This window comes from Pectinophora gossypiella, chromosome 18, assembly GCF_024362695.1.
Source record: "Pectinophora gossypiella chromosome 18, ilPecGoss1.1, whole genome shotgun sequence".
NCBI lineage: Eukaryota > Metazoa > Arthropoda > Insecta > Lepidoptera > Gelechiidae > Pectinophora > Pectinophora gossypiella.
In genome coordinates, this window is record NC_065421.1 from 6580098 (window position 1) to 6605712 (window position 25615).

The 25615-nt window shown below is 40.1% G+C and overlaps 2 protein-coding genes across 4 annotated transcripts in view; both read left to right on the forward strand.

The window, feature by feature from the left end:
• LOC126374963 (probable ATP-dependent RNA helicase spindle-E) overlaps positions 1-9078 on the forward strand; it is a 31009-nt gene extending 21931 nt beyond the window's left edge. For both annotated transcript variants that reach the window (XM_050021762.1, XM_050021761.1), the window contains exons 20-27: positions 48-173; positions 507-667; positions 1336-1455; positions 2973-3095; positions 3518-3665; positions 4777-4895; positions 6501-6725; positions 7280-9078. In XM_050021762.1, the coding sequence (XP_049877719.1) occupies positions 48-173; positions 507-667; positions 1336-1455; positions 2973-3095; positions 3518-3665; positions 4777-4895; positions 6501-6725; positions 7280-7418 (1161 nt within the window). In that variant the 3' untranslated portion in view covers positions 7419-9078. The remainder of the gene's footprint in view (positions 1-47; positions 174-506; positions 668-1335; positions 1456-2972; positions 3096-3517; positions 3666-4776; positions 4896-6500; positions 6726-7279) is intronic.
• Positions 9079-10770: 1692 nt separating this feature from the next.
• LOC126374964 (C-1-tetrahydrofolate synthase, cytoplasmic) overlaps positions 10771-25615 on the forward strand; it is a 31127-nt gene continuing 16282 nt past the window's right edge. The window contains exons 1-11 of one of the 2 annotated variants that reach the window (XM_050021764.1): positions 10771-10909; positions 14145-14343; positions 15763-15899; positions 16716-16950; positions 18473-18584; positions 20157-20382; positions 21165-21338; positions 21909-22074; positions 22442-22600; positions 23416-23560; positions 24162-24379. In XM_050021764.1, coding sequence (XP_049877721.1) covers positions 10872-10909; positions 14145-14343; positions 15763-15899; positions 16716-16950; positions 18473-18584; positions 20157-20382; positions 21165-21338; positions 21909-22074; positions 22442-22600; positions 23416-23560; positions 24162-24379 — 1809 coding nt within the window. In that variant the 5' untranslated portion in view covers positions 10771-10871. Of the gene's footprint in view, positions 10910-13063; positions 13161-14144; positions 14344-15762; positions 15900-16715; positions 16951-18472; positions 18585-20156; positions 20383-21164; positions 21339-21908; positions 22075-22441; positions 22601-23415; positions 23561-24161; positions 24380-25615 lie in introns of those variants that run through there. The other variant, XM_050021763.1, reaches the window with a different exon arrangement.

A 25615-nucleotide genomic window follows, 5' to 3' on the forward strand; every position in this document is an offset into this window, starting at 1 on the left:
CGACACATACGTAAGTTATATCGCCTATAGGTTCAAAATGTTTGCAGATATACTCAGTGACCCATGGCGTGATATCGATAGAACTACTAGTGGACAACGGTCGCGTCAACTTGAACCAAGTGTTACTGAAGCAACGCCTTGCGGTGCCCGCCGAAGAAAGCTACGACTCCAAAGTAAGTCTGACACAATCACGGCGGGGTCACCAGCCAAAGGCCCCTGACATGGCTCATGTAACGACTACATACTTACATCAGTAAAACAGCCATTCATCTAAAAAAGCAATGTTGCAATTTGACACTTGCCTATATAAAAGCAAGTGCGCTATGCAAACAAATGTGAAATAGCAATATTGTTTTTTTTTTAGATGAATGGCTTTTTTACTGATGTAAGTATAATTAAATTAGGAGGTGTCTGCAGGAATTGGGGCCATTTAATATTTTTAACTTAAAAAAGGTAATGCAACAAAAATAACATTCATGATGAAATTGAAATACGTTTGTCCGCAGTTAAACCACGACCTCAGACAGACATCAACTGAGCTGAACATGGCGCAGAGACGCGCATTCAACCGGGAGCAAATGGAGCAAGCGTACACCTACATGCAGGACCTGGCCCCGCCGGCGCTCAAAGAGTGCATCTCTGACGTCTACCTCAAAGGACCCTTCAGGTCAGTAACCCACCCAAACCCCAAAAACATTGTAATAAAATGTTCATGAATTACGTCACAAAATCCTTTAACTCTTAAATAATGATCGGGACGCATGGGCCGCTAGGCGAGGCGGGAGAGAGACGGGAGATCATAGTTTTCTTTCTAGGCTTATACTCTAAATGTGTGATGAAGATGGTACATGCTCATGTACTGTAGAATACATACATAACTCTACACTACTTCATTGGCTAATGTACAAATAAAAAACTATTTGCATTTTACAAATTGTTATTTAAGCTGATTGTCTCACAATTTGAAATACATAAAATAAACATATAGACTAAGCTCACGACTGTATCCCCATGGGTTAGTCGGAGGTACATACATCGCAAGATGAACGAAGTGTCCAAACCTCACCGAGCTTTCTGTTAGACCAACGTGATAGGTGGAGGGCCGTATCGCCGTCTGTAATGGTCGATATAACTGAACCAATAGCTCATTGGTGCAAGCCTATACACTACAGTGACCCCAGTCAAGAGAAAAGCATCTAACAATAGCTCCGTCCTGAACTCAACATGGCGTAGAAGCGAGCTCAACAGGAGTAGACAGCAAGCGAACTTCACAGAACCTTTATCCATATTATAGACCCTCTACGTACATCTGTCATAACAAAAAAAATGTTTCAGTCCCCTAGAGACTACGCTCCATAACCTGATGTACGCGAGTAGAGAGAAGGAGGTGACTATTGAGTGGAACTCTGTCAACTCCGTGCTGCTGGACACGGAGCCACAGGAGATATACGAAAGGTAAAATAACGCTCACATATACAACCTCTTGAAATAAACAATAACACAGACACATGTTTATGGAACGCGATGTTCGTGCGTCACCCAATAGGGTCCACATAATATCAGCGTCGTGGTTCGCGCCGCGACTTGTGCTGAGTGAGGCCCTTTTATCTCAGGACGTCCACCACCATCTTATGATCATTTCGACTAACATCCTTCTTGCTTTTTTGTAATTGTTTTAGTGGAAATTTTATATGATATTGTTGTCTTTCTTTTTGTGTGTGGCGTCCTTTCATAATAAACTATTTCTATTCTATTCTATAGCGTAGATATAACAACGAGATGTATGTATATAGTATATACACACGCACTCCTCGCCAGCTATGTTTAAGTCCCATGTAACAGGGGGCCAGCCTATTGCCATTAACCGGTCACAAATCCTGGAAACCACGTGATATTATTTACCTTACAACAACAACAAACACTTCAGCCCGTGGTCGTCGATTCCCTTCATTCAGCGATTATCGCTATCGACCCAATTAATTTTTTGAAATATTTTCCTCAGACAACGCCCTAAGCCGAGGGTCGCGCCAAACTTGGCACCCACCAACTGACCAACTGACTTGGCCTGTTGTCTTAAATTTTGTACCATGTGAGAGCTCTCAGCGCTCCGCATTTGCCCGGTCAAGTAGAGCCACGCGGCAAATCTACAATAAGTCACGTCAAAAAAAAGAGATCATAAATTATTGTCATGTGCTCAGAGGTGAAGGAAACTACATTCCCGATAAATGCATTTCGGAGGTATGTGCCCTAACCTGTATTGGGCTTTTTTTCCCTTCGCGAGTTGGAAGGTCCGACAGGGAGTCGCTTCTGTAAAAAACCGCACCTGTCACACTCTGAAGTTAGGTAAGTGGACGACCTATCATAGGGTTCACGGGACAACGCTAAGGAGATGGTGAACAAGCGGTATCATACAGGGTAATAACACTGACACCAGGGTTGATGAGGTTGGTAATTCTTCACAACCCTCACGATACGATGTATAGAAGATACAGGGTGTTAGGAACACCGTTTTGAATACTGTGTCGGATGATTCAGCTCATGATTCTGATAATATAAGTATAGAACTAAAAATCCGAATCTGGAGGTCCCGGGTTCGATTCCCGGTGGGGATATATCACAAAAATTACTTTGTGGTCCCTAATTTGGTTAGGACATTAAAGGCTGATCACCTGATTGTCCGAAAGTAAGATGATCCGTGCTTTGGAAGGCACGTTAAGCCGTTGGTCCCGGTTATTACTTACTGATGTAAATAAGTAGTCGTTACAAAGTGGCCCTGACTGGTGTCAACCCTGGTGGGTTGATGAGGTACTCCACCTCACAACCCACATGATAGAAAAAGATACTAAAAATTATTTAATAAAACTTCCACTTGATATTAACTTAGAATCACTTAGGTACGGTGTTATTAAATCCTTGCATAATGTATCAGTTTTGCAGTGGTATGCAGAGATTACTAAGAGATGTGTTTGCAGATTGGTGGTGGCAGCGGACGTCGGCCAGAACGAGACGTCGAGCAAGCTGACGCTGCGGCACACCACCCTCATGCCCAACATCCCCGGCCTTCCCGCCATCATCGCACTGATATTCTGCCCTATGTGAGTTACATAATGAATATTACATATCATCGCCTATCGACGCATAGTGAACGAACTTGATACCGTCGTTAATCCTATGGTCCCGGTTACTACTTACTAATGTAAGTAGTCGTTACATGAGTCACATCACGGCGTTTGGCGGCTCAATAATAACTTTGACACCAGGGTTGATGAAGTTGGTAATCTGGTAGTCAGATGCAAATGTTGTAAAATTTTTTTGCAGGTATTTATTACCCTGTACCATTAATAAACCCAAAGCGCATGCGTCAAAAAATTATAAGGGGGTTATTTTATGTGTTTATGACGAGTCTTAACGCGAGCTCTTCTCTCTGATAATAATGACCCTGGCACCAGTGTTCCGTCATCGACCTCACAAAAACTTAGAAGAAGGAGGATCAATAGCAAACTCCTTTTGATATCAGGGCGGAGTTCCGTCGCAACTCGGAGGGCACGCGCTACGTGTCAGCGCTGTGCGGGCTGGGCAGCACCGAAGACGGCACACCGTACTTCCCGGAGCACGACGTGCTCGTCAACATCGACGCTGACCTCTCCGTCGACGATATTGGCACGGTCAGTTATAACAATTGGCTATTTTACTACTTAGAGAGAGAGAGAGAGAGTCAAGAGTACAGAAATATTTTACTAATATTATAAATGTGAAAGTTTATGAGTGTGGATGTTTGTTACTCTTTCATGCAAAAACTAATGAATGGATTTTAATGAAACTTTACAATAATGTAGCTTATACATCAGAATACCACATAGGCTACAATTTATAAAGATATTGTGTGAATTGTCAAAAATGTGATGATAAGTGTCAAGTAAGTAGGAAAAAATCTACCATCTGCGAGCAATTCTGGCGTGCGCTGACAAAACCGTTACACATATGTATAACGTGACCATATAAGATAAATAATGAAAATGTTTATCTTATATGGTCCTACAAAAAAGCCAGGCCTATACGATACGTATATATACGATTTATTCAATTATTAATTTTAGAGTCTATACCCTAAATTTAATCATTTAAACAATCTGAAATTCTTACCGCGGAAACCAAAATCCACGCGGACGAAGTCGCGGGCGGCCGCTAGTTGTTTATAAAAAATGTTAACGCTGTGGTATCAATATCGAGGAATGCCCCTAAAACAAGTTATAGCCAGTATTACTGTCTTGTACTACTGATTGAAACTGAGTATAACTAGTTATTTCTCAACGTTGCTGTAAATAATGACATTACGATAACCTGACCAAAAACAGAATGCGATAATCACGCATAGACATTTCAATCCCGAGACTCTTTTCCGATCCCGCGATTTCGGGATTTGACATTGACAATACCGGGATCCTGAACCTTTTTCAGTCCTGGAAATCTCGAGTAAATTTTCGCCGATCCCCGGATTTTAGAGATTATCCAATATTATTTATTTATGTATTTTATTTGTAGTAATTATTTGTATCCCGGGATTGATATCTATAGTTACGCATAAAAGAAAATTTTTGAGAAGTTTTAAATTGTTATTTACGCGAATTGAAGTAGTCGTCTTGATTCGCTGAAATTGTTATGGATGTTCAATTTCGCTTGGCGTTTTTGACGATATAATACGACAGCTATTCGTAGCATTGTTGATCAAAGGGTAAGGGTCCCCCACCATATTAATGTATCCCCTATATTATCCAGATCAACCACGTGCGCTACCTGATGGACTACATGATGTTCTGTAACGAAGGTCAGGAGCAGCCCACAGAGGACGAGTTCCGACCGCAGGTGCCCAAGCTCATAAGGAAAGACATCATCGAGTAAGTATTGACCTTTACGGTTACCCTATTACCCAATAGGCTAGTAGAAGACAACATAGTCAAATGGGATACTACGTTTTGCCAAACGTAAAAATGACCATTTTCTATGGAGTTTGTCGCTTACTTAGTTCTGCACTTTTTTTCACAGGTGTTTTTGCACTTACTAGCAGGCTCCAACCCTGATTATTGTTAATTAAGGTTATTGTAAACGAAATAAACTTTATTTTATTTATTTTTAGTTATGACGTCATCAGTAAACATTTTTCACTTCACACAAATGTTCAAACGTGAAAACATCTTATATTATTATACTTCATCTTAGAGTCTATCCAAGTCGGTCGAAATGCGAACCTTTTTAACGCGAACAGCGATGCACTGGAACTTGGCAGCTTATAATCTTGCCGTTTTCAAGGCTAACGTGAATATTCTTTCTAGATAAGGACACTTAGGTCTAAAGTGAATCTACCGTAAATAGTAAATGTTCATTGTTCATAAAGATCAAATTCGTTAATACAATGAAAACCCCACTGAAGACAGAGGCAAACTCCGCCATCAGATGGAAATAATAAATGCCAAGGAAAGAGAGAGAGAGAGAGAGAGAGAGTTAAGAACCCCACAAAACCAAGTCCTCGGTTGGTCTGTGGGAATGTAGTTCGCTTAACAATATTAGGTATTAAAACACACTTAAATTATACCGTAAAATGAGGTGAATAGGGACAACATCACTTCAGCGTTATTTTTTTTTTGTCCTACTTCAATATCTCGCATTTTTCTGATCCGGTTCTGTTCATATTTTACTTAGCCAACATGCAAATCATCCTATTATTGTCATAAACATAATAATTAGTCTATTTATCAGAATTGTTCTAGTTACGTGTTTATGTTGATTTTCCTTGTATTTGTAACAAGCAACACATGATGAGGGAAACTGTTGAAAAAAATAATTTACCTGTATTACTATACAATTTTTCGATTAATTTATTATACACAAACGGTCTATAGAGGTTTTAAGTCACTCCTAATATTTTCAACATATTTTGTATAATGTTTTCAGGCATCAATGTGTCAATGATTCTAAAATCTGAAACTTTGCTGAGTATTTAGGACTTTTAGACATATTTCACTTAAAAAATATCCGATTTGATATTTTATTAAAATAAATCAGAAAAAGCATTATACATTCTACTGCTAGGCACAGCCTACTCTCTATCAAACGAGAGGCGGGTATGGTATATTTTCGTCGCATAAAGAATTTGTCGTATCGTTTCTTGGGCAATTTCTTTACTTTAATTGGTCATTGATCCTTGGAAGAACTGGGCAGAATGCCGTTTACCATCATTATCCTACTGATTGTCCACACCAGAAGGATATAATATATCCTGACGACCCGATTATAGCCATAGATAAGAGGCAGCCAATAAGTTCACGACAGCAAACACTTTACGACTCCGATATAGATTGATGCGCCATCAGAGGAAAACTACAACAAGATACGTTAAAAAAAAACAAATCTGAAATCAGAAATCATTTATTCGCTTAGGATAGGCAAATACAATAATATTATTGCCATACGCAATAAAAATACAATAATATGCTTGTCCCCAGCTTGTTCAGTAAACGTCGCAAGCACCGCGAGCCGGAGGCGGTGGCTGGCGCGTGGGAATGGAAGTCAGTCCCAGATCATGAACTGTTGGAGATCACGCGGCCTGAGATGGTGGAGCACGCGGTCATATACCCGCTACACGTGCCGCAAGAACTACACCCTCTATCGGCTGACCAGCTGAGGCAACTCAAGAAGGAAAACGATAACTTGAAGATGCTTGTCACAAGGTATATTATTTGATTCAGTCTTTAGAACTACCTGCTGAAGGTCATTGCTACAGATAGTGAATCCCGCCGTTATCTACCCGATATGTGCCTCAAAAACTACACCCACTCTGCACATCTGAGGCAACTCAATTTGCTAGGCCAGAATTCTTAAATTGCCCAGGATATGCAAGACGTAATCCTTTAAGCTCATCTTTTGCACTCTTCTCCTGTTCCCAATTTGAATTCCAAGTGCTGTGCCATACAACCCCAATCTTCGTCTGTTGTGAGGTGGATTACCAACCTCATCCACCCTGGTATCAGGGTTATTATTGAGCTGCCGAAGGCCTCTGACATAACTCTTCTAACGAATACATACATCAGTAAGTAGTAACCTTAACCAACTGCTTAACGTGCCTTCCCAAGCACGGACCATCTTACTTTCGGACAATCGGGTGATTAGCCTGCAATGTTCTAACCAAACCAGGGGTCACAGAGTGTTTTATGTGATCCACCGGGATTCGAACACGGGACCTCCGGATCGTGAGCCCAACGCTCAACCAATGTAATGTGTGCAGGAACGCAATGACGTCAACATCGGAGCTGACGTGCAAGCTATGCAACACGGCGCCCATGACAGCTCACGCGATGCGCATACACCTCTACTCCACGGGACATAAAGAAAAGGAGGAAGACTTCAGTATGTTCGAAGGTTAATTTCCAACATTTCATATAAAGTTCTACCTAATAACTCTTGCCAATTATGTGAAGATACGACACCAAAGATGGTTTTTTCAGTCGTTTAGCTACGGAAGTCACAAAATCGATGGCAGGGTTATTCCATATTATTCAGTTCATTAGGGTACACTATATCTATCCAGTAGGCTACGCTGTCGTACATTTGAAAACACGTGCGCACGCCCGTAAAACGTCAGTATGATTGCGGCCTTAAAATCCATGTCTGAAAAATATACATTGTTTTTAGAGTAATATTCAGGGCCATATGACTCAATGGTTTAGTCAAATCGTTTATTTGATTATAAATGCCAAGGAGAGAGAGAGAGTTTATTTGATTCAGGAATCTCAAACAATACGACTCTTGTCAGTATTATAGGCTACTTGACTAACTTTTTACGAAACGTCAAAACGTTTCTTTGGAGTTAGTATGGAAATACCTGTCCTGTGACGTCATCAAGAAAAGTGTTCCAACGTCATACTCATTGTTACTTGATTCATAAATAAAATCCAATTAAAAGTCGAAAAGTAAAATGAGATTTTTGATCATCTTAGACTGGCTTCTATTTCTAGATTAGCATTTTATAATTTTATGTTTGACCCAGTCAAATGCTCTGTTATTGTCATTTGCTGACATCGTACCATATGTACATAATTATAAAAAAAAACTTCATGTACTCAATTGTACTTTAGTCTACATTAGATTTAAGAAATTGATTATCTTATGTGACTACTCGTAAATATTTAAGTGATAAAACTTTATAGATCTTATTACCTCGTTGATTTTTGTTCGATTGTTACTAAGTTCTTTAAGTCTACTATCAATCCTAAAGGATAGATTTAAATTAGTTTACGGTATAATTAAAACGAAATGACAATTTAAAAATCTACTTTGCCGTCTTACGGCTACTTATTTTTGGTTTCAAAAAAGGGTAATTGTAACTATAACGCTTGGTGCACACAGAGGAGAAAGCGAGGCAAGCGAGCCGCGCTCCGTAGTTAGTTAATTCTAATGTAAGTCACTTTTTTACGAAACTGCAAAACAAAATTCCTCGCCCCGGCCCGACTGTCCCGCTTTCGCGGCTCTGTACATCAACCTTAAATACACAGACAGGTATCAAAATCGTTCACGTACTTTTGATACCTGTCTTCTAAGTAGCTAACAATGCGAGAAGTATTATCTCAAGTTCTTCAAGAAGGCTGCTTCTCTATGTGTGATAACCTTTAGATTTAATTAGATAAGAGTTCCAAATTAAGATCATGGTTGAACTATATGTAGCCGGATCGCATCGCACTCCTGTTTCTATCCTTTTCAGCCACTCAGAGCAGTCATTTGCTTGAGCGAGATAATGCGACCGCACGCGTTGATTCGGACACAGAGCAGTCACACTAGCTCTACTAGGGCTAGTATAGAAGCATAGGAAAGTGCGATGCGATGCAGCCAGATGTAATTCAACCTTCACAGTACCCATGTTATTATTAAGTTAGTTTAAAATACATATATTGAACCACCTATATTCTTGTAATTCTAAAATTACGTGTGTCTTATGACCTTTCGAAGATAATTGACGTGATTAATCTTGAACGTTAGTTTAAATCTGTTATTTACTTTAGTCCTGATTAAAACGTTTCGATGTTTCAACTGCGTTTTACCCTTTTATTACGCCTACTAATATAAGTTACACAACACAAAACGTTGCTGGCACACATACACATACATAAGATCACGCCTATTTCCCGTTGGGGTAGGCAGAGGCCACGGAATCCCACTTACTACGATCCTGATACACCACCTTCGCTTCTTCCACTCTCAACAAAGACTGCATGCATGTCCTGGCCTTTCTTTAAAACATCCTGATCAGCTCGCGATATGTACGCTTAGGAAAGAAAGAAAGAAAGACACATTTATTACTTCCGGACACCACAGACACAGACAGACAGGTACATTACATTTAACACAGGACAGAAACCACACGGAAATCAATAAGTACATAGACATAGCTTAGGCCTTCCTCTTCCAACCCTACAACTTATACCCGTATGATACATCTTTTTCGTAACTCTAATTTCTTTCATTCATTCAGTATTTATACCGATATCAACTAAATTCTTATTTGATCCCATCCGAGAGTGGCGCGGTCGCGCTTAAAAATACTGACCTACGCGTATGTAGGTAGTTGACAAAGTTTGTCGCAGTTACTCTCATTCTCACCAACAGTTGTAATCAGCTGATCAAACACAAAGACAACTTATAAACCGCAACGTCTTGGCCATAGAAATTACCAAAAGTCACCGTTATACCCGAGCAGGTAGGTTTAAAATAGAATTCAATAAATACCTACCTTTTACTGGATAATTAAATTGTGTGGAATTAACGTGGATATGCCTGAACAAGATGTGCGTGATATAAAAAAGGTTAGTTACCTACACACACTACGTTTGACATTATTAGTACTAATAACAGGTACATGTTAAAAATAAACTTATTGTATTGCTCATTCATATCCAGTGATCGCATATTCTGGCGCTTATTTAAAACTTTCGTAAAACAATTTATTTTGATAATAAAACTCCCAGGATCGTATAAAACGTTACCATGGTTTAAAATTTTATAGGTTTAAAAACAAATTATACTTACGCTATCCGTTTTGATCATTCACGGTTTTGAGGGATATTTTCAATACAAAAATGGATAGCATTTTACATCGGTCAACCTTTAAATGTAAGGCAAATAAGTGTCAATATCCGATCACTACTCAATCTGATCATCTTTATGTGGAGTATTTTTCGAGTTTTCCATTATAGACGGCGATACAGCTCGTCACCTATCACGTTGGTCTAACAGAAAGCTCGGTGAGGTGTGGGTACTTAGTTCATCTTGCGGTAGATGTACTTCTGACTAACTACTACTACTGCTTCTGCCTATTAATTGGGACATAGTCGTGCGCGAGCTTATGGTACGATTTAGTTTGCTTCTATGCTGTTCTGGGAGCAAATAAAAACATAGAACACGTTCAGCTGCTTGTCTTCCCGGACACGTCGTAAAAACCGACAGAGGGATTGTGTCTCTACATGATGAACTAATGTTATGGGCGATAGGCTGATCCCTTATCACCATAAGGTTTATCATATCAGCATACGACATCGTATCAACAGTGGCTGCAAGTTGTCTTTGTTTACTTGTGGCTCTGCCCACCCCATTAAGGATTACAGGCGTGAGTTTATGTATGTATGTATGTTTCTTCGAAAAATACATGTACTTATTTAAAGGTAAACGGTATATCCACTCAATTCAAACGTGTCCGGCCTAACCGGTTTTGTTACAAGATACGTGCAAAAACTGAGAAGTACCTTGTCATATCAATGTACCTTAGTATCTCGTTGAGATAACTTGGTGAGAATTGGTTTTAACATGTGCAAAGTGACAAGTGCAACATGTGGACTTGTGCGGAAGATTTTCGTCTTGTTTTACAGTAAGTACCTACATTGTTATAAAACTATGTATTATGTTGAAGAGTAGTTTTACGAGCCAAGTAGTTATTTGATATTATAAATGGTTTTTTTTTATATATATATTATTTATTTAGATATATTGTTAATTAGTTTAGTATATTCAGTAATGAATGGTTGATCGCTAGAAAAAAACGTACTTTTATATAATATTTTTGTATGTCCGCTGTATTCAAATCTATAGTGTTTAAACTTAGTGTAGATAGTGGATGTTTAATTTCAAACTTCATTCGTTTTGCAGAACCGTAGAAATTGTATTATACTTACCGAAATATTAGGTATTTTTTTCTTACAAAGAGTGACTTTGTTACAGAGTATTTCAATGACTACTGAATTTTTTTCGTCTCGATTAGGTATTACGATGTAAATTGACGCTTTCCTTTTTTAAAAGTAAGTATTAGTTACTTTTATCCACTGTGACCATTTCAAGCAAATCTTTTCGTCAAGACTTTTCTAACTAGTCAAATCCGTCACTTTTTGCAAAAAACATTACCATGGAATTTGCATGAAAAAGCAACCAAAGAAGTCACAACTTCATAGAAAAACGTGACGCGATCTACGGCAAATCTGCAACAAGTCATATTATCTGAGGTGATGAGCGTGCGTGAGTATGTAATTAACATAGCATCACGCCTGTGTCCCCAAAGGGGTAGACATCTAGTATACTTGTACAGCCACTCCTCGCCAGATGTTTGTCAAATTTCCAAAAAAATATAAACACTGATCCAAACATGAATTCAAACTCATAGTGGTTCAGGGCCCAAGCCGGGATTCGAACCCGTGATCCTACGATGTAAGTCACTCGTTCTCCGAACAGAGCTATCACCGTTTTTGTTATTTGTCACATCACTAATTTAAGAGCCACGCTCTTGTCGGTGTAGCATTCCTCTCCTTGCTGTATGCTGTTATATGTACTTAATGTAATTTAATTCCCCTATTCCCAGTAGTCTTACCAGTTGAACTACTGGGAATTTCCTTCCCAATAGACTTGAATATAAAGACTTCGCTTTCCCATTATTTTTTATATGTTAAATATGTTAAACAAAGTTTATTTTCTTGAATGAAATAATAACCAACGGGAATGTTGTGTAAATGTTTATTAAATACATTGAACTCTCTTATCATTATCACTTAAGTAATGACGTCATTACTGTAGAACAGTTTTTACGTAAGGAAGAAAATAAGTTTTCGATTGTTTAACACCAAGTTGGTATCGATAACAACTGTCTGTTAAACAATAAAGGTTCCATTAACAATTCTAATTCGGTCAATTGGTGTTTCCGACTTCGCATCTTTAGTTGTCCATGACTCTTTAAATGCATTGGTGATAGAGGAGCTTGAAATGAGTATAAATATTTTAAAACGATTTACTGCAGTTAGTGTAGGTTTAAGGAAATTCTCTAAAGACTGTTTAAGGTATGTTTGGCATGATTTGGATACTTTTACGCATGTTTAGTTTTGCATGTCTACTTTGCATAGTGTATTCTATAGTGTGGGTTGTGAGGTGGAATACCAACCCCATCAACCCTGGTTTCGGGTTATTATTGAGCCGCCATAGGCCCCTGACATGACTCCTGAACGACTACGTACTCACATCAGTAAGTAATTACCGGGACCAATGGCTTGACGTGCCTTCCGAAGCACGGATCTTCTTACTTTCGGACAATCGGGTGATCAGCCTGTGTCCTAATCAAACAAATCACATCACACACAAAGTGATTTTTGTAATTTGTTTTCCGGGATTCGAACTCGGGACCTCCGGATCGTGAGCACAACGCTCAACCACTCGACCACGGAGGCCGTTATTGTACCTAATAAGCCTCGTCTAATCCTCGTCACTCGATCTTCTTATCGTGTCGATGGCAAACTAAATAGTATCGGCCCAAAACTTGGCAACAAGTATGGCACACTCATTTTTATTTCATATCAATTATTTAATCATCCTGAAGTATAAATTCAATACATAAAAAATATAAATGCTAAATAGACACCATTATATTTTCACACATATTACATAATTGTATCGACATCTATGGAATATACCGAATCTTGTATGAAACAAACATACCTATTGGTTATTCTGGAGACATCTGGGGTTATCACCTGGGTCAGATGAGCAGCCGGCGCGATGTAACAGTGGGTGTTCAGCGTTCAGACAAGCCGGTCTAAATTTACCATGGTGGCGCAACCTATTTCTGGGAAGGAGGTGGCTAAGTACGGTGTTTTTTGTACTATCTCATCTCATCTATCGTACTATCTATATTTACACTGTGGTTATACTAATCGTCTATCAGGGGGGTTAAAATGGCCACATCGAAGCAGTTCATCTAAGAAAGCAATATTGCTATTTGACATTTGTTTGCATTGCGCACATACTTTGAAAAATGCAATATTGCTTTCTTAGATAAATTGCTTCGATGTGGCCATTTTAACCCCCCAGTTGTAGTATTATGTCCCCCAATTTTTAATTAGGTACATTACAACTTATTGGTTTTGTTAAAAAGAGATTTCTTACCCATACCTTATCACTAGGTAATTACATACGTAGTTAAGATTATCATAAATATCTCGAAACTCATCAACTATGTAGTTTACGAAGTTTGAAGATAAGTTTAGACACTGTTTAGTTACTGATTACTAAATCTCTTTTCCGCGTGGAACTACCTACGTATAAATGTATGTATTTTTAAAATCAGTTCTAAAAATAGTTGACCATGACTTTGGATCTTTTCATGAGATTCTTTGAGCCGTTGGTCCCGGTTACTACTTACTGATGTAAGTTAGTAGTCGTTACATGAGCCATGTCAGGGGCTTTTTTCGGCTCAATAGTAACCCTGACACCAGGGTTGATGGGGTTGGTAATATACCTCACAATCCACACGATTGAAGAAGAAGATCTACTTATTGAAGATTTTATTGTTCTATATGATACCGTTCTAGCAGATCCAGGTTTCTTTTTCAGTCGTCTGTTATCATTAAACTGTTAAATGTACTTACAATGAACTATTTCTACATAATATATCTACACGTAATTACTTAGTAACCACGTTCGATTAAAAATGTAAACAATTATGGTATGTATGTCTGCTTGTAGTTCTATAACGTAATATTAGATACCCTCTTCTGCCCAACATCACTATATCAATCTTCCGTCAAAGAGGGGTTGATTTAACTACTGAATTTTCTACTTTATATCAGATCCGTCGAAGATGACCTCCGCAAGCAAGTATCGGAGCTCCGTGCGAAGGTCAGCGACTTCATGCCCAAACTGGCCATCGTCCAGGTGGGCGGTCGCGAGGACTCCAACGTTTACATCAGGATGAAACTGAAGGCAGCCGAGGATATTGGCATGACCGCCGAACACATACGCCTGCCAAGAGATATCACCGAAAATGAGGTACGTGTAAATGCTATGACGTTTTCTGTAGGCGCTTACTTGTACGTATGCCTTCTTAGCGAGTGAAGATCGCAATCCTTTCTCTCGTCTGTCCCAACATCAACCTTATTGAACCGATAAAACTTATTCACCACATTACCTCATTGCGGGTTTTGATATACATATGTATCATTTTCCTCTGACTACCCCAATTATGAATCTATATTCACGCCTATGCCTGAGCTCGTGTGTTTTATAGGTATCTACGGTTCACTCCATAGGATTTCGTATTAAAAGTGGATGCAGTTCTGTCAGGTAGGTAGATAATGTACCTTCCTAAATAGCCTCGACTGAGAATCGAACCTCAGGCCATAAGTTCTATGCTAACTAATAAACAACACTGTACCTAAGTATATTTTATTTATCTCTCAAACTGTGTTGTGTCACATGATGTAACAAACATGGAGATTATGCTATGACCATGATAACCTTTAAACTGTTTCTTTACAATAATATCAGAATGTAAAATGTGTTAACGTAATTCGTGCGATATCTCAAAATGTAAATAACAAACAAGTACATACTATAACTTTCTATAAATAGAATTTATGTTAGAACAAAATAACACTATTTATTACTATTAGGTTTTGCAAATACTAAACTATTAAAGGTAAACTATAGAGAATGTGATACTATTGGCAGTATTCTACGTTTGTACTTTTGTCTTTACTCTAACTATATAAGCAAAACTTTTAAAATTATTAACTTTTTAAGTACGGTCACGAGTACTAATATGAAAACTTTGAAACCGTGTCACATTAACTTTATTGACAAATCAAACCGTAAGTCTTATTAAATGTCAAATATGATAGTGCGACAGGGTTCTAAAGTGGGTACATGATATTGCTCATGACTGTACACAACATAATTTCGTAATAAAAAGTACGAGTATTTTGAACTCTAAGTTCTATGGTTTAGGTGAATATGAAATTTTTAAATTGTAATACCTTCTTAGTTTTCATTAATATAGGCTGAAAATTATCTTTCTCGCATTGCGCAATCGAATAAAAAATACTTAACTCTTCCCTACTTCTATCGTGTGGGTTATGGGGTTGATTACCAACCTCATCGACCCTGGTGGCAGGGTTATTATTAAGCCGCGAAGGGCCCTCGATATGGATCATGTAACGACTACATACTTACATCAGTAAGTAGTAACCGGGAACAACGGCTTAATGGGCTTTCCGATCGGATCACGGATCATTTTACTTTCGGACATCCGGGTGTTCAGTCTGTAATATCCTAACCAAACTAGGGATCCGGGATTCCAATCCGGGACCTCCGGATCGTGAACCCAACGCTCAACCATTGGACCACGGACGCCTTCCCTACTGAAACTGAAATGGTTCTTTCACTAATCTTTGACTGTTCTTTATCCAGCTGCTAGCTCAAATCAACGCTCTGAACACCTCTCCCAGCGTCCATGGTATCATCGTCCAGATGCCACTAGACACCGACAATGACATCGACTCGCACAAGATCACCGACTCTGTGTCACCAGACAAAGATGTTGATGGGTAAGTTATTAAAACTTATTCGTATACCACTTTTTCCTTCTGCTTCTATCAAGGCGACGACAAATCTTCCGACATAAACCGGGCCAGCCATTGATGTATAATGTGTTATTATAGTACTAGCTTTTGCCCGCGACTTCGTCCGCGTGGAAGGATTTTCCCGCTAATTCCCGTTCCCGTGGTAATTTCGGGAATTCCTTTCTTAGTGCACCTCTACGGTACCTAAGCTACGTCCCTTCCCAATTTCAAGTGGCTACGTTTAGCCGTTTAGGCTGTGCGTTGATATCTCAGTCAGTCAGTTTCTCCTTTTATATATTTAGATTCCTATACCTAGAACAGCCTCCGTGGTCTAGTGGTGAGAGCGTTAGGCACACGATCTGGAGGTCTGGGTTCGATTCCCGATGGGGACATTGTCGAAATCACTTTGTGAGACTGTCCTTTGTTTGGTAAAGACATTGCAGGTTTGAATCACCTGATTGTCCGAAAAAGTAAGATGGTTTCGTGCTTCGGAAAGCACGTTAATTGGTTCGTCGGGAACTACCTAATTTTCAAAGGCGAGCTTAACTCATCAGTGTCCCTCATTTAAGATTGTATTTGAAGTCCTGAGAGGTTAAAAAGACCATATCGTAGCAATTCACCTTAAAAGCAATATTGCAATTTGACATTTGGGTACTTATATAAAAGTAAGTACGCAATGAAAGCAATATTGCTTTTTAGATGAATTGTTTCGTTGTGGTCTTTTTAGTGGATATATTGGATTGGATATTTTATGAAAATATTTACCTTTCTTACTTAACTAATGTTTTAAATATCTTCCAGCCTTAACACGATAAACGAGGGTAAGGTAGCAGTAGGCGACATGAGTGGCTTCATTCCCTGCACGCCAGCGGGGTGCGTAGAGCTGATCAGAAGAACCGGCGTGACTATAGCTGGCAAGAACGTGGTGGTGCTGGGCCGCAGCCGCATCGTCGGCACGCCTGTCGCAGAGCTGCTCAAGTGGGAACACGCCACGGTCACCGTCTGCCACTCCAAGACAAAGAATCTTAGCGAGATCGTAAGTTATATTTTGTAAGCGGACCATCTCGTCGGCTTAAAGTGAAAACCACGTAACTGCCTCTTTAAAAAAAACACATTCTGATGTGATTTTCATCAAGGATTTCTTTCAATTAATTTCAAGACCACAATTTTTTACTCGGATTGATTCTCTTCCGATCATCAATGATACGCTAGAGTGGTTCCGTACTCCAATAGCGTATTCCGTACTCGTACAGCGTCTCTTTACTGACATGCTTTTGAAGCACAAACTAGCTGTAAGGTAAATCGCGCTGCGGACCATGTTTCATAGGTATCTTGTTCCAATTAGTATCATTATGTAAATTATTACTACTTTTGCCTTCGCTTAAACTACCTCACTGGGACAGAGTCCGGGAAATCCCGCCTGTAGAACCGCTTTCTATACAATAAGGGCCTTTTCGTACTACTCCGGACTCCGATGCTTATCCAATTCGAGTTCGTCACATGTCGTCTATTTGTGTGATACTTTTGCCCGGCCAAGTAGCTACCGACATTTGCGGCAAGTCTACAATAAGTGACGTCATAAAAATATGATAGCTTGCGCGCTCGTCCGTCATCCATCCAATATCTCATAGTAATTTTAACATAACGGTTTTTGTCACCTTTAGATCTGTCTTTATTTAATAATCAGTATTTCATAATTTATCATTGATGTGCTCACATGAGGATTTTTTATTATTGTTTAGGTGTTTCCTTACAACGGTTGCTTAGTGGGCAATCCTACTTATTCAACTTGTCAATTTTCAGTTAACAATGGATGTAAAATGGGAATTTTCAATGCTTACGTGATGTTCCCCTGCTAACGGACCAACAGAGTAGGTTCTTTTCTAAAAATAATGACGTACTTATGTAGAAGAATATGTACGTATATAAATGTATGGAGTTTCAGAATTATTAACTAATAATTAAAACAAGTACCTAACTATAGAAGGATGTTTAAAAAATCAGTAAAACATGCTTGCTACTTAGTGTGCTTTTTAATTATTTATTTATCATTGTTTTCCTGTGTGTGCAATAGATAATTTTATTGTTTAATTTCTTCTGTTACAAACATAAACAGGAGGTCTAAAGACACATTGGAGCAAATATTCATGTTAAAAAGCAATATTGTTATTTGACAATTGGGTAGTTTCTTAGGTCAAAGAAACAAATTATGAAATTCTGATTACTAAATAAAGACAGTCGTAAAAGTGACAAAAACGTTTTCTTTTTTCTATTTAACTTATTTATGAATTTTAATCAAGAACAATGTAATAATAAGTGCGACATTTTGTCACTTTTTCTATGACGTCACAGGTTGCTTTTACATACAAATTCCATAGTAATTTCGTGTTTAGTAAAAAGTAACTGATTTGAGTAAGTAGTTGGAAACCTCCCTATTGTTGACATTGCGAACTTACTCTCATGTGCGCCTTTTTAAACTTCATGGTTGTGTGTAATGAAAAGTTACGATGTGTCATGTTGCGAGAATATGGCTAAAATTGTATTGTTGTGTTGTATAGACGAGGTCAGCTGACATCCTGGTGGTGGCCATCGGTCGCCCGGAGATGGTGCGCGGCTCCTGGATCAAACCCGGGGCCGTCGTCATCGACTGCGGCATCAATGCTATCCCAGGTAACATTGCAGTACTATTCACTAGGACACTTGGCTATGGGTCTGTAGAAGTTTAATTCGTTAAAGTGTTAGCAAATCCGTATAAAGAAGAGAACATGCTTAAAGCCTAGGTTACACAGTGCGAGCTAACATGCGAGCTGACCGAGTCAGTTATTGAGGTGCAACTACTACGCACGTGCGACCGCATCAGACGAGTTACTGTCATGTGCGAGTGGGACAGTTGCTCGCGTTCGAGTTACTTCAACATTTATTGTTTTTATTCGCTACTTGCCTTCCCCCACCACACCACTCGCACGCCACTCGGTCATCAACTCGCACGATTTTGCGAAATGACAGTAGCTCGTACGCTCGGGCCCCCGCCGGGTACAGTGTTTCTTGTTTGGGCGACGTGATACAAACGAATTATACCATTACACTGGTATAGTAGCTGTCTTCTGCGACGCCAGCAGTTTGCATAGTGTGACCGTGCGAGGCGAGTCGAGCTCTACACAGTCTACATACTGTCATAAGAGTACATAGGCACAGTAGCTGTCTATTGTCACATCAGCTGCTCGCACTGTGTAATGTAACCTTTACACACGTTGTGCAAGTAATGATGCTCAACAGCTCAACAATAACAGGAAAATATGTGTAGCAATACTAGGAATAATATGTACCTGTAGTAGAGGGTAAAATAAACTGATGGAATAAGTACACACCGGAGTTCACTCAATGAGTAATCTGTGAAAACACTTCCGCGTGTATACAGCGTTTCCCAAGCTTGAGACAAAACAATGTCAAAATATCAACGCCGAATGTGTAAAGTAGGGACAATGGACGGAATCGGCAGTTATAAGACAATATTGACATAACTTCCAACTGGCGACCAGTTGCGGCGTACTCGTTGAATCAAATTGCACTGAAATGAAATCCGTCGTGAACTGTAAACTTGATTGCTTGTCGATAACAACACGAAATATACGCGCCATTCGACGTGCGGTCACTCGACTATGTGTTATGTCTTGTTCAACTCAAAATAACCACAAAATGCCTCCAATATTATAGTTTTTAAATATTTCGATTTGGTAAGTAGCTTTGTTTTCGTCTTTTAATGCGTGGGCTTCAAATTGTGTTTGGTAATTACTTACCGTGTAATTAAAACAGCGATAACTTACATCTATAATTGAAACTCAAATATATCCTCACATTCTTGTACCACCAGTGCTGAGACGCAGTTTCATTTTCAATCAGATATAATAATACTTTTTCAAGAGTTAGGTACTTGTACGGTCACAAGCAATAATATGTATACACTTTGGTACCATGTCACATTAACTTTTTTGACAAATTGAACTGTAAGTCTCAGTAAATGTCAAATATGTTAGTGCGACAGAGTCCTAAAGTGGGTACATTATATTGCTAATGACTGTACCGATTGAGTCGTTTCTTACGATGCAAATATCGAAGACACACTACAATTCGAGTTAAAAAACAGACTCACTGTTGTATCCGCTCTCTAAATCCACGTTAACCCTTAGCTTGAGAGGACAAGCTCACTAAATGAAGTGTTAAAACGATGCCCAAATACACCAGACTCGACGAAGAAGAGCGGTCAGCGGCTGGTAGGCGACGTGGCATACGCGGAGGCGGCGGAGACGGCGTCGCATGTGACGCCGGTGCCGGGCGGCGTGGGCCCGATGACGGTGGCGATGCTCATGCGCAACACCGTGCTGGCGGCGCGCCGGCAGGTCGACCGCCTGCTGCTGCCCGCGTGGCCGCTGCGCCCGCTGCGGATCAAGCCGCTCTCTCCGGCGCCTAGGTAAACACCATCATCATCATCATCATCAGCCCATTAACATCCGCACTGCTGGGGTACGGACCTTCCCTATGGATGGATAGGCAGATCGGGCCTTAAACCATCACGCGTGCCCAGTGCGGATTGATAGTTATTAACGACTGCTAATGCAGCCGGGACCAACGGCTTAACGTGCCTTTCGAAGCACGGAGGAGCTCGAGATGAAAACTTTTTTTTTGTGGTCGCCCATCCTATGACCGGCCTTTGCGAAAGTTGCTTAACTTCAACAATCGCAGACCGAGCGCGTTTAACGCTGCGCCACCGAGCTCCTCCACCATAAACACCATAGATACTATAATTACGTTGCGATGCTGATGCGCTTCAGGACCCAGATACCTACCTGTGGTCGACGATTTCCCTCATTCAGCGCTTATCGCTATACCACTAGGGTCGATCAGTTCTTTCAAATATAATAGCCGATGTTCGCGCCCAACAGAGCACCCTCAGGCCTGTTGTCTTAAGTTTTGTACCGGGTGGAAGCTCTCAGCGCTCCTCATTTGTTCAGCTAAGTGGTTAATGCCATTTGCGGCAAACCTACGATAAGTCGCGTAACAAAAGAATCTGATGCGCATGCCGTGCTGTCGACCGCCTGCAAAACCTTCATTTTGCCCATTCTGTGACTGTACCCAAATTATTATATTGCCTCTATACTTACTTAACTTTTTGTTTGATTATTACATTACAGATAGGCACCTAGAAACCTTCATTACTGTTTAGTTAATTGTAAAATCTATTTCTCGTAACAGTGACATCGTAATCGCGCGCTCCCAGAAGCCTAAGGACATCAGTGAGTTGGCGACAGAGATCGGCCTGTACCCGAATGAAGTGGCGCAGTATGGACGCACTAAGGCCAAGATCGCTCTCTCCGTGCTCGACCGCTTGCGAGGCCAGCGCGGTGGCAAGTACATCGTCGTTGCTGGGTGAGTGATGCATCAAAATCTAGGCTATGCTGTTTTCAGTCTAGAGGTATTTTTTGCTTCAGAATAGCTTCTGCTGCCTGGGATTTTTTAATCGAATTGAAGAATCCAGTCTAACTAAACAAGATCTATCTTTCAGCGAATAACAATATTTAATACAGTCAGGGAAACATGAATATAGTCACTTGCTTCTCAATCGGGAAGCGCCTGTTTGATATCAAGTTGTACCAATGAGTTATTAAGTTTAGCTAACACAGCTGGATCGACCATTTTAGCCATACGGCTCGCTACCTATCACCACGTTGAACAGAAAGCTCGGTTCTCTACTTAGTTCATCTTGCGATGGTGTACCTCTGACTAACCCAATTGGGATATGTCGTGATATGTCTTATGCTATGTCTAGAAAACGGTCAAGAGTTATGAAACCAGAGGGTGAAGTGATGGGGCTCACTGAAAAAAACATTTATACTTACGTATTTACGTATACAGTCGAGATGATAACAAAAAGACCAGAAAAGGTCACAGACGAGACGTCAGTCATGTGGGTCTAATCTGAAATTTGGTATGCAACAGCATAACACCGACTCCCCTGGGCGAAGGCAAGAGTACGACTCTGATCGGTCTGGTGCAGGCGTTGTCGGCGCACCGCGGGCGTAACGCTTTCGCTTGCATGCGCCAGCCCAGCCAGGGTCCAACCTTCGGCGTCAAGGGCGGCGCCGCTGGCGGTGGCTACTCTCAGGTATTTTTTTAATTATGACGTGACTTATTGTAGGTTTGCCTTAGGATTCACTTCTTAATCGGACAAAAGGGGAGCGCTGAGGGCCCTCTTCCGGTACAAAACTTAAGTCAACAGACCACCCCAGTTGGGTGCAAACCTCGGTTCAGGGCGTGGTCTGAAAGAATCTATCGGCTCTAGTAGGTCGATAGCGATAAGTGCAGAGGGAAAACGTCGACCATGCTGTCAACCATGATGGGATCGGCATCGGATCAACAAACACTTCAGTTTTTGTCGCGAGCTAATGGCCGCCTCTATGCCAAATATCAAACGATAAACGTTTCTTCTGTAATAAACAAAACTTGCCAGTAACTTCAAGTTCATAATCCAGGTGATCCCCATGGAAGACTTCAATCTGCACCTGACGGGCGACATCCACGCAGTAACAGCTGCCAACAACTTGCTGGCTGCTCAGATGGATGCTAGAATATTCCACGAGCTCACACAGAAGGATGGACCCTTGTACGACCGCTTGGTGCCTAAAATCAAGGTATGGTTTTCTTAACCTTTCGAATGCCGGAACGCAGATCTCGACCAGATACAATATAAAATTTATTGTGTCTGGTATCTCGGCAAATAAAAGGTACCCCAATTTAAGAAAGGAGGTCTTTAGGCCCCAGGGCAGTCTTTGACTACGTAGAGTATTACTATTACTATCTGAACACAAGTATCGGTCTTATGTCAGGGGTGGCGGGGGGGCCTTCAGGTCGCAGACAGCCTATCTCCGTAGAGAATTAAGATAAAATTACAGTGGCCCACGATCCAACCTGTCGCACAGGAGGTGGGGTGTCATGACCCCCATTGAAAAATGATGCAGTGAATGCATTTTTTTCGCTTTCGTTGCAAATTTTTGCATCTATGAAGTTAATAATCAAAAAGATGTAATCAGATTGCATCAAAAAATTACTTAGGCTGATTCCTTTAATGTCGCAGAAAAAGAATAAAAAACATCTCCAGATTGTTTTTAATGAACTATCGTTTGTTCGAAACAATAAAACTTATTAAAGCCAGGGAAGGGAATTGATGACTGATTTAAGGGCACAGTGGTAAATAAGGACAATTTTTAGATCAGGATAATATCCTATATCGTCTCATCAGGCGTCATACAACTCTTCCAGATGTCTTATACAGTGCATAACCTTTACAAAACCAAAGGGATTTTTTCTGACTGATAATGACCACAATTACACAGGTATAAGGATAAATTTTAAAAGGATACTTTACAGGATACTAATTAGCCCATCTAAAGGCCACCTGTTAACATATATTTTTTTCTGGTTTTATCCTTTTAACTGATATTTAAAGGGTACGAGGAAATTCTCACCTATCCAAGTGAGGCGGCTTAAGAGGCTGGGCATCAACAAGACGGACCCCGATGCGCTGACTGATGAGGAGAGGACCAAGTTCGCGAGGCTCAACATTGACCCTAAGAAGATCATGTGGAACAGAGGTTAGTTGCTCTTTTCAAACTTTAGGTTGAATGTGTGAGACAGAAATTAAACTAATACGATTTTAGAATTACAGTTTACATTCTAGTGGTTTTAAACTAGATTTGACAATATTAAAAATTAGAACAACCCGGTGAACATAAACACAGACTAGTAAGACAAAAATAAATATGGCGACACTGGAAAAGGTAGTAAGTAGTGCCAACCAAACAAACATTTAATCAAGTAGGCGGGCAGGGCAGGCGCTTTGATTTTCCGTCCTCCGCGTGTTTGTAAATGTGCTTTGTAAATGTGCAGGTGCCACAAAACCTGATCGTAAATTTGCAATTTAGTATTTTCGCGATGTTAGCACATCGCAAGAATATACATCGAAGTATAGTGTATCGATGATTTATTTGTTCGCTGTAACGTGCATAGCAGTGATGAACATTCGCACTGAAGATCATCGCAGTATTGTGTACCTATCACCTTTAGGTAATACCTAAACTCTCTACATTCATAAAAAAACCGGACCTGTCAAATCTTCAGGTTAGGTAAGCGGACCCTGTGAAAAACGGGATAATGCTAGGAAGATGATGACTAACTATTATTTTTCTTCCCCAGTGGTGGACTTGAACGACAGGTACCTGCGCAAGATCACAATCGGCCAGTCTCCCACAGAGAAGGGATTCACCCGCGAGACCCAGTTCGACATCTCAGTGGCGTCGGAGATCATGGCTATTCTGGCTCTGGGGAAGGACATTGATGACATCAAGGAACGTCTGGCGAACATGGTGGTGGCTCTCGACACTAATGGGAACCCTGTCATCGCTGATGATTTGGTAAGTCAACATATGTGTTAATTTTTAGGATTGCCAATCATAGAAATAGAAATGAAAAAGACTCCTATCGTGTGGGTTGTAAGGTGGATTACCAACTTCATCAACCCTGGTCTCGGGGTTATTATTGATCCGCCAAAGGCCCTGATAAGGATCATGTAACGAAGGCCAAGACATGTAACGACAACTTACTTAAGTACATCAGTAAATAGTAACCGGGACCAACGGCTTAACGTACCTTCCGAATCACGGATTATCTTATTTTCGGACGATCAGGTAATGAGCCTGTAATGTCGTAACGACATGATTTTTGTGATATGTCCCCCGGGATTCTGGAGGGATTTTGGAGTAGGTATACTTATGACCTACTTTACTTTTAGTTACAACATTTTAGCATAAGCACACCCCGGACACTTCATACAGACAACCTCGTTCTACACAGACACACACATTGACGTTATCGTACACGCGCATCTGTGAGTATGACGTCTGACGCCATACCGTTGAAGAATTAACTATGTCGGAGGGAAGGGGTGAGGTAAACCTAGCTCAGACGCTGGTGGGGAGCGGAGAGTTACCATTCTATACGGAGTGTTATTCCTTATTTTGTGTCATAAGCTCTGAACTACATCCCAATTGCGATAGTCAGAAGTACCCACACATCGCCGAGCTTTAGTTTATTTGTTTTATTTGGTCTTAATGTGGATAATATTTGCACTCGATTTTGTAAAAAACCTTATAAATAGAGGAAATAAATGTGCCGAAAGGTGCATAACGAAAATTTTCTACTCATAGGAAAGTACCTACCTACATACGCAATATAAATTCCAGAACGCAATAATAAATTCGTGGTTTACATATTTTACCCGTTTCTATTTATTTTTAAATATTATGTATTTAAGGAATGCTGGGGCGACCTACATTTCCAAATAAGGAGTTTTATTAAGTTGTAAACAAGTATTAACGTCATAAGCTAGCATAAGCCGCAATGAATGCGTAACAGCTTTCCGTGTTCTAGCAAATTAATTGTTCAATTAGAAGTCAAACCACTGTTACGTAGTTACTACTATGTTAAATGTGTCATGTTGTTATTAAAGAATTTTGTAGATACCCACCTATGGGTAACATAACACTAAAGATTATAGTAGGAGTAGTCAGAGGTACATTCATCACAAGGTGAACTAAGTACCCACATATTCGTGGCGTTCGTGCCGTAGTCGTAATCCGTAATTTTCAGCG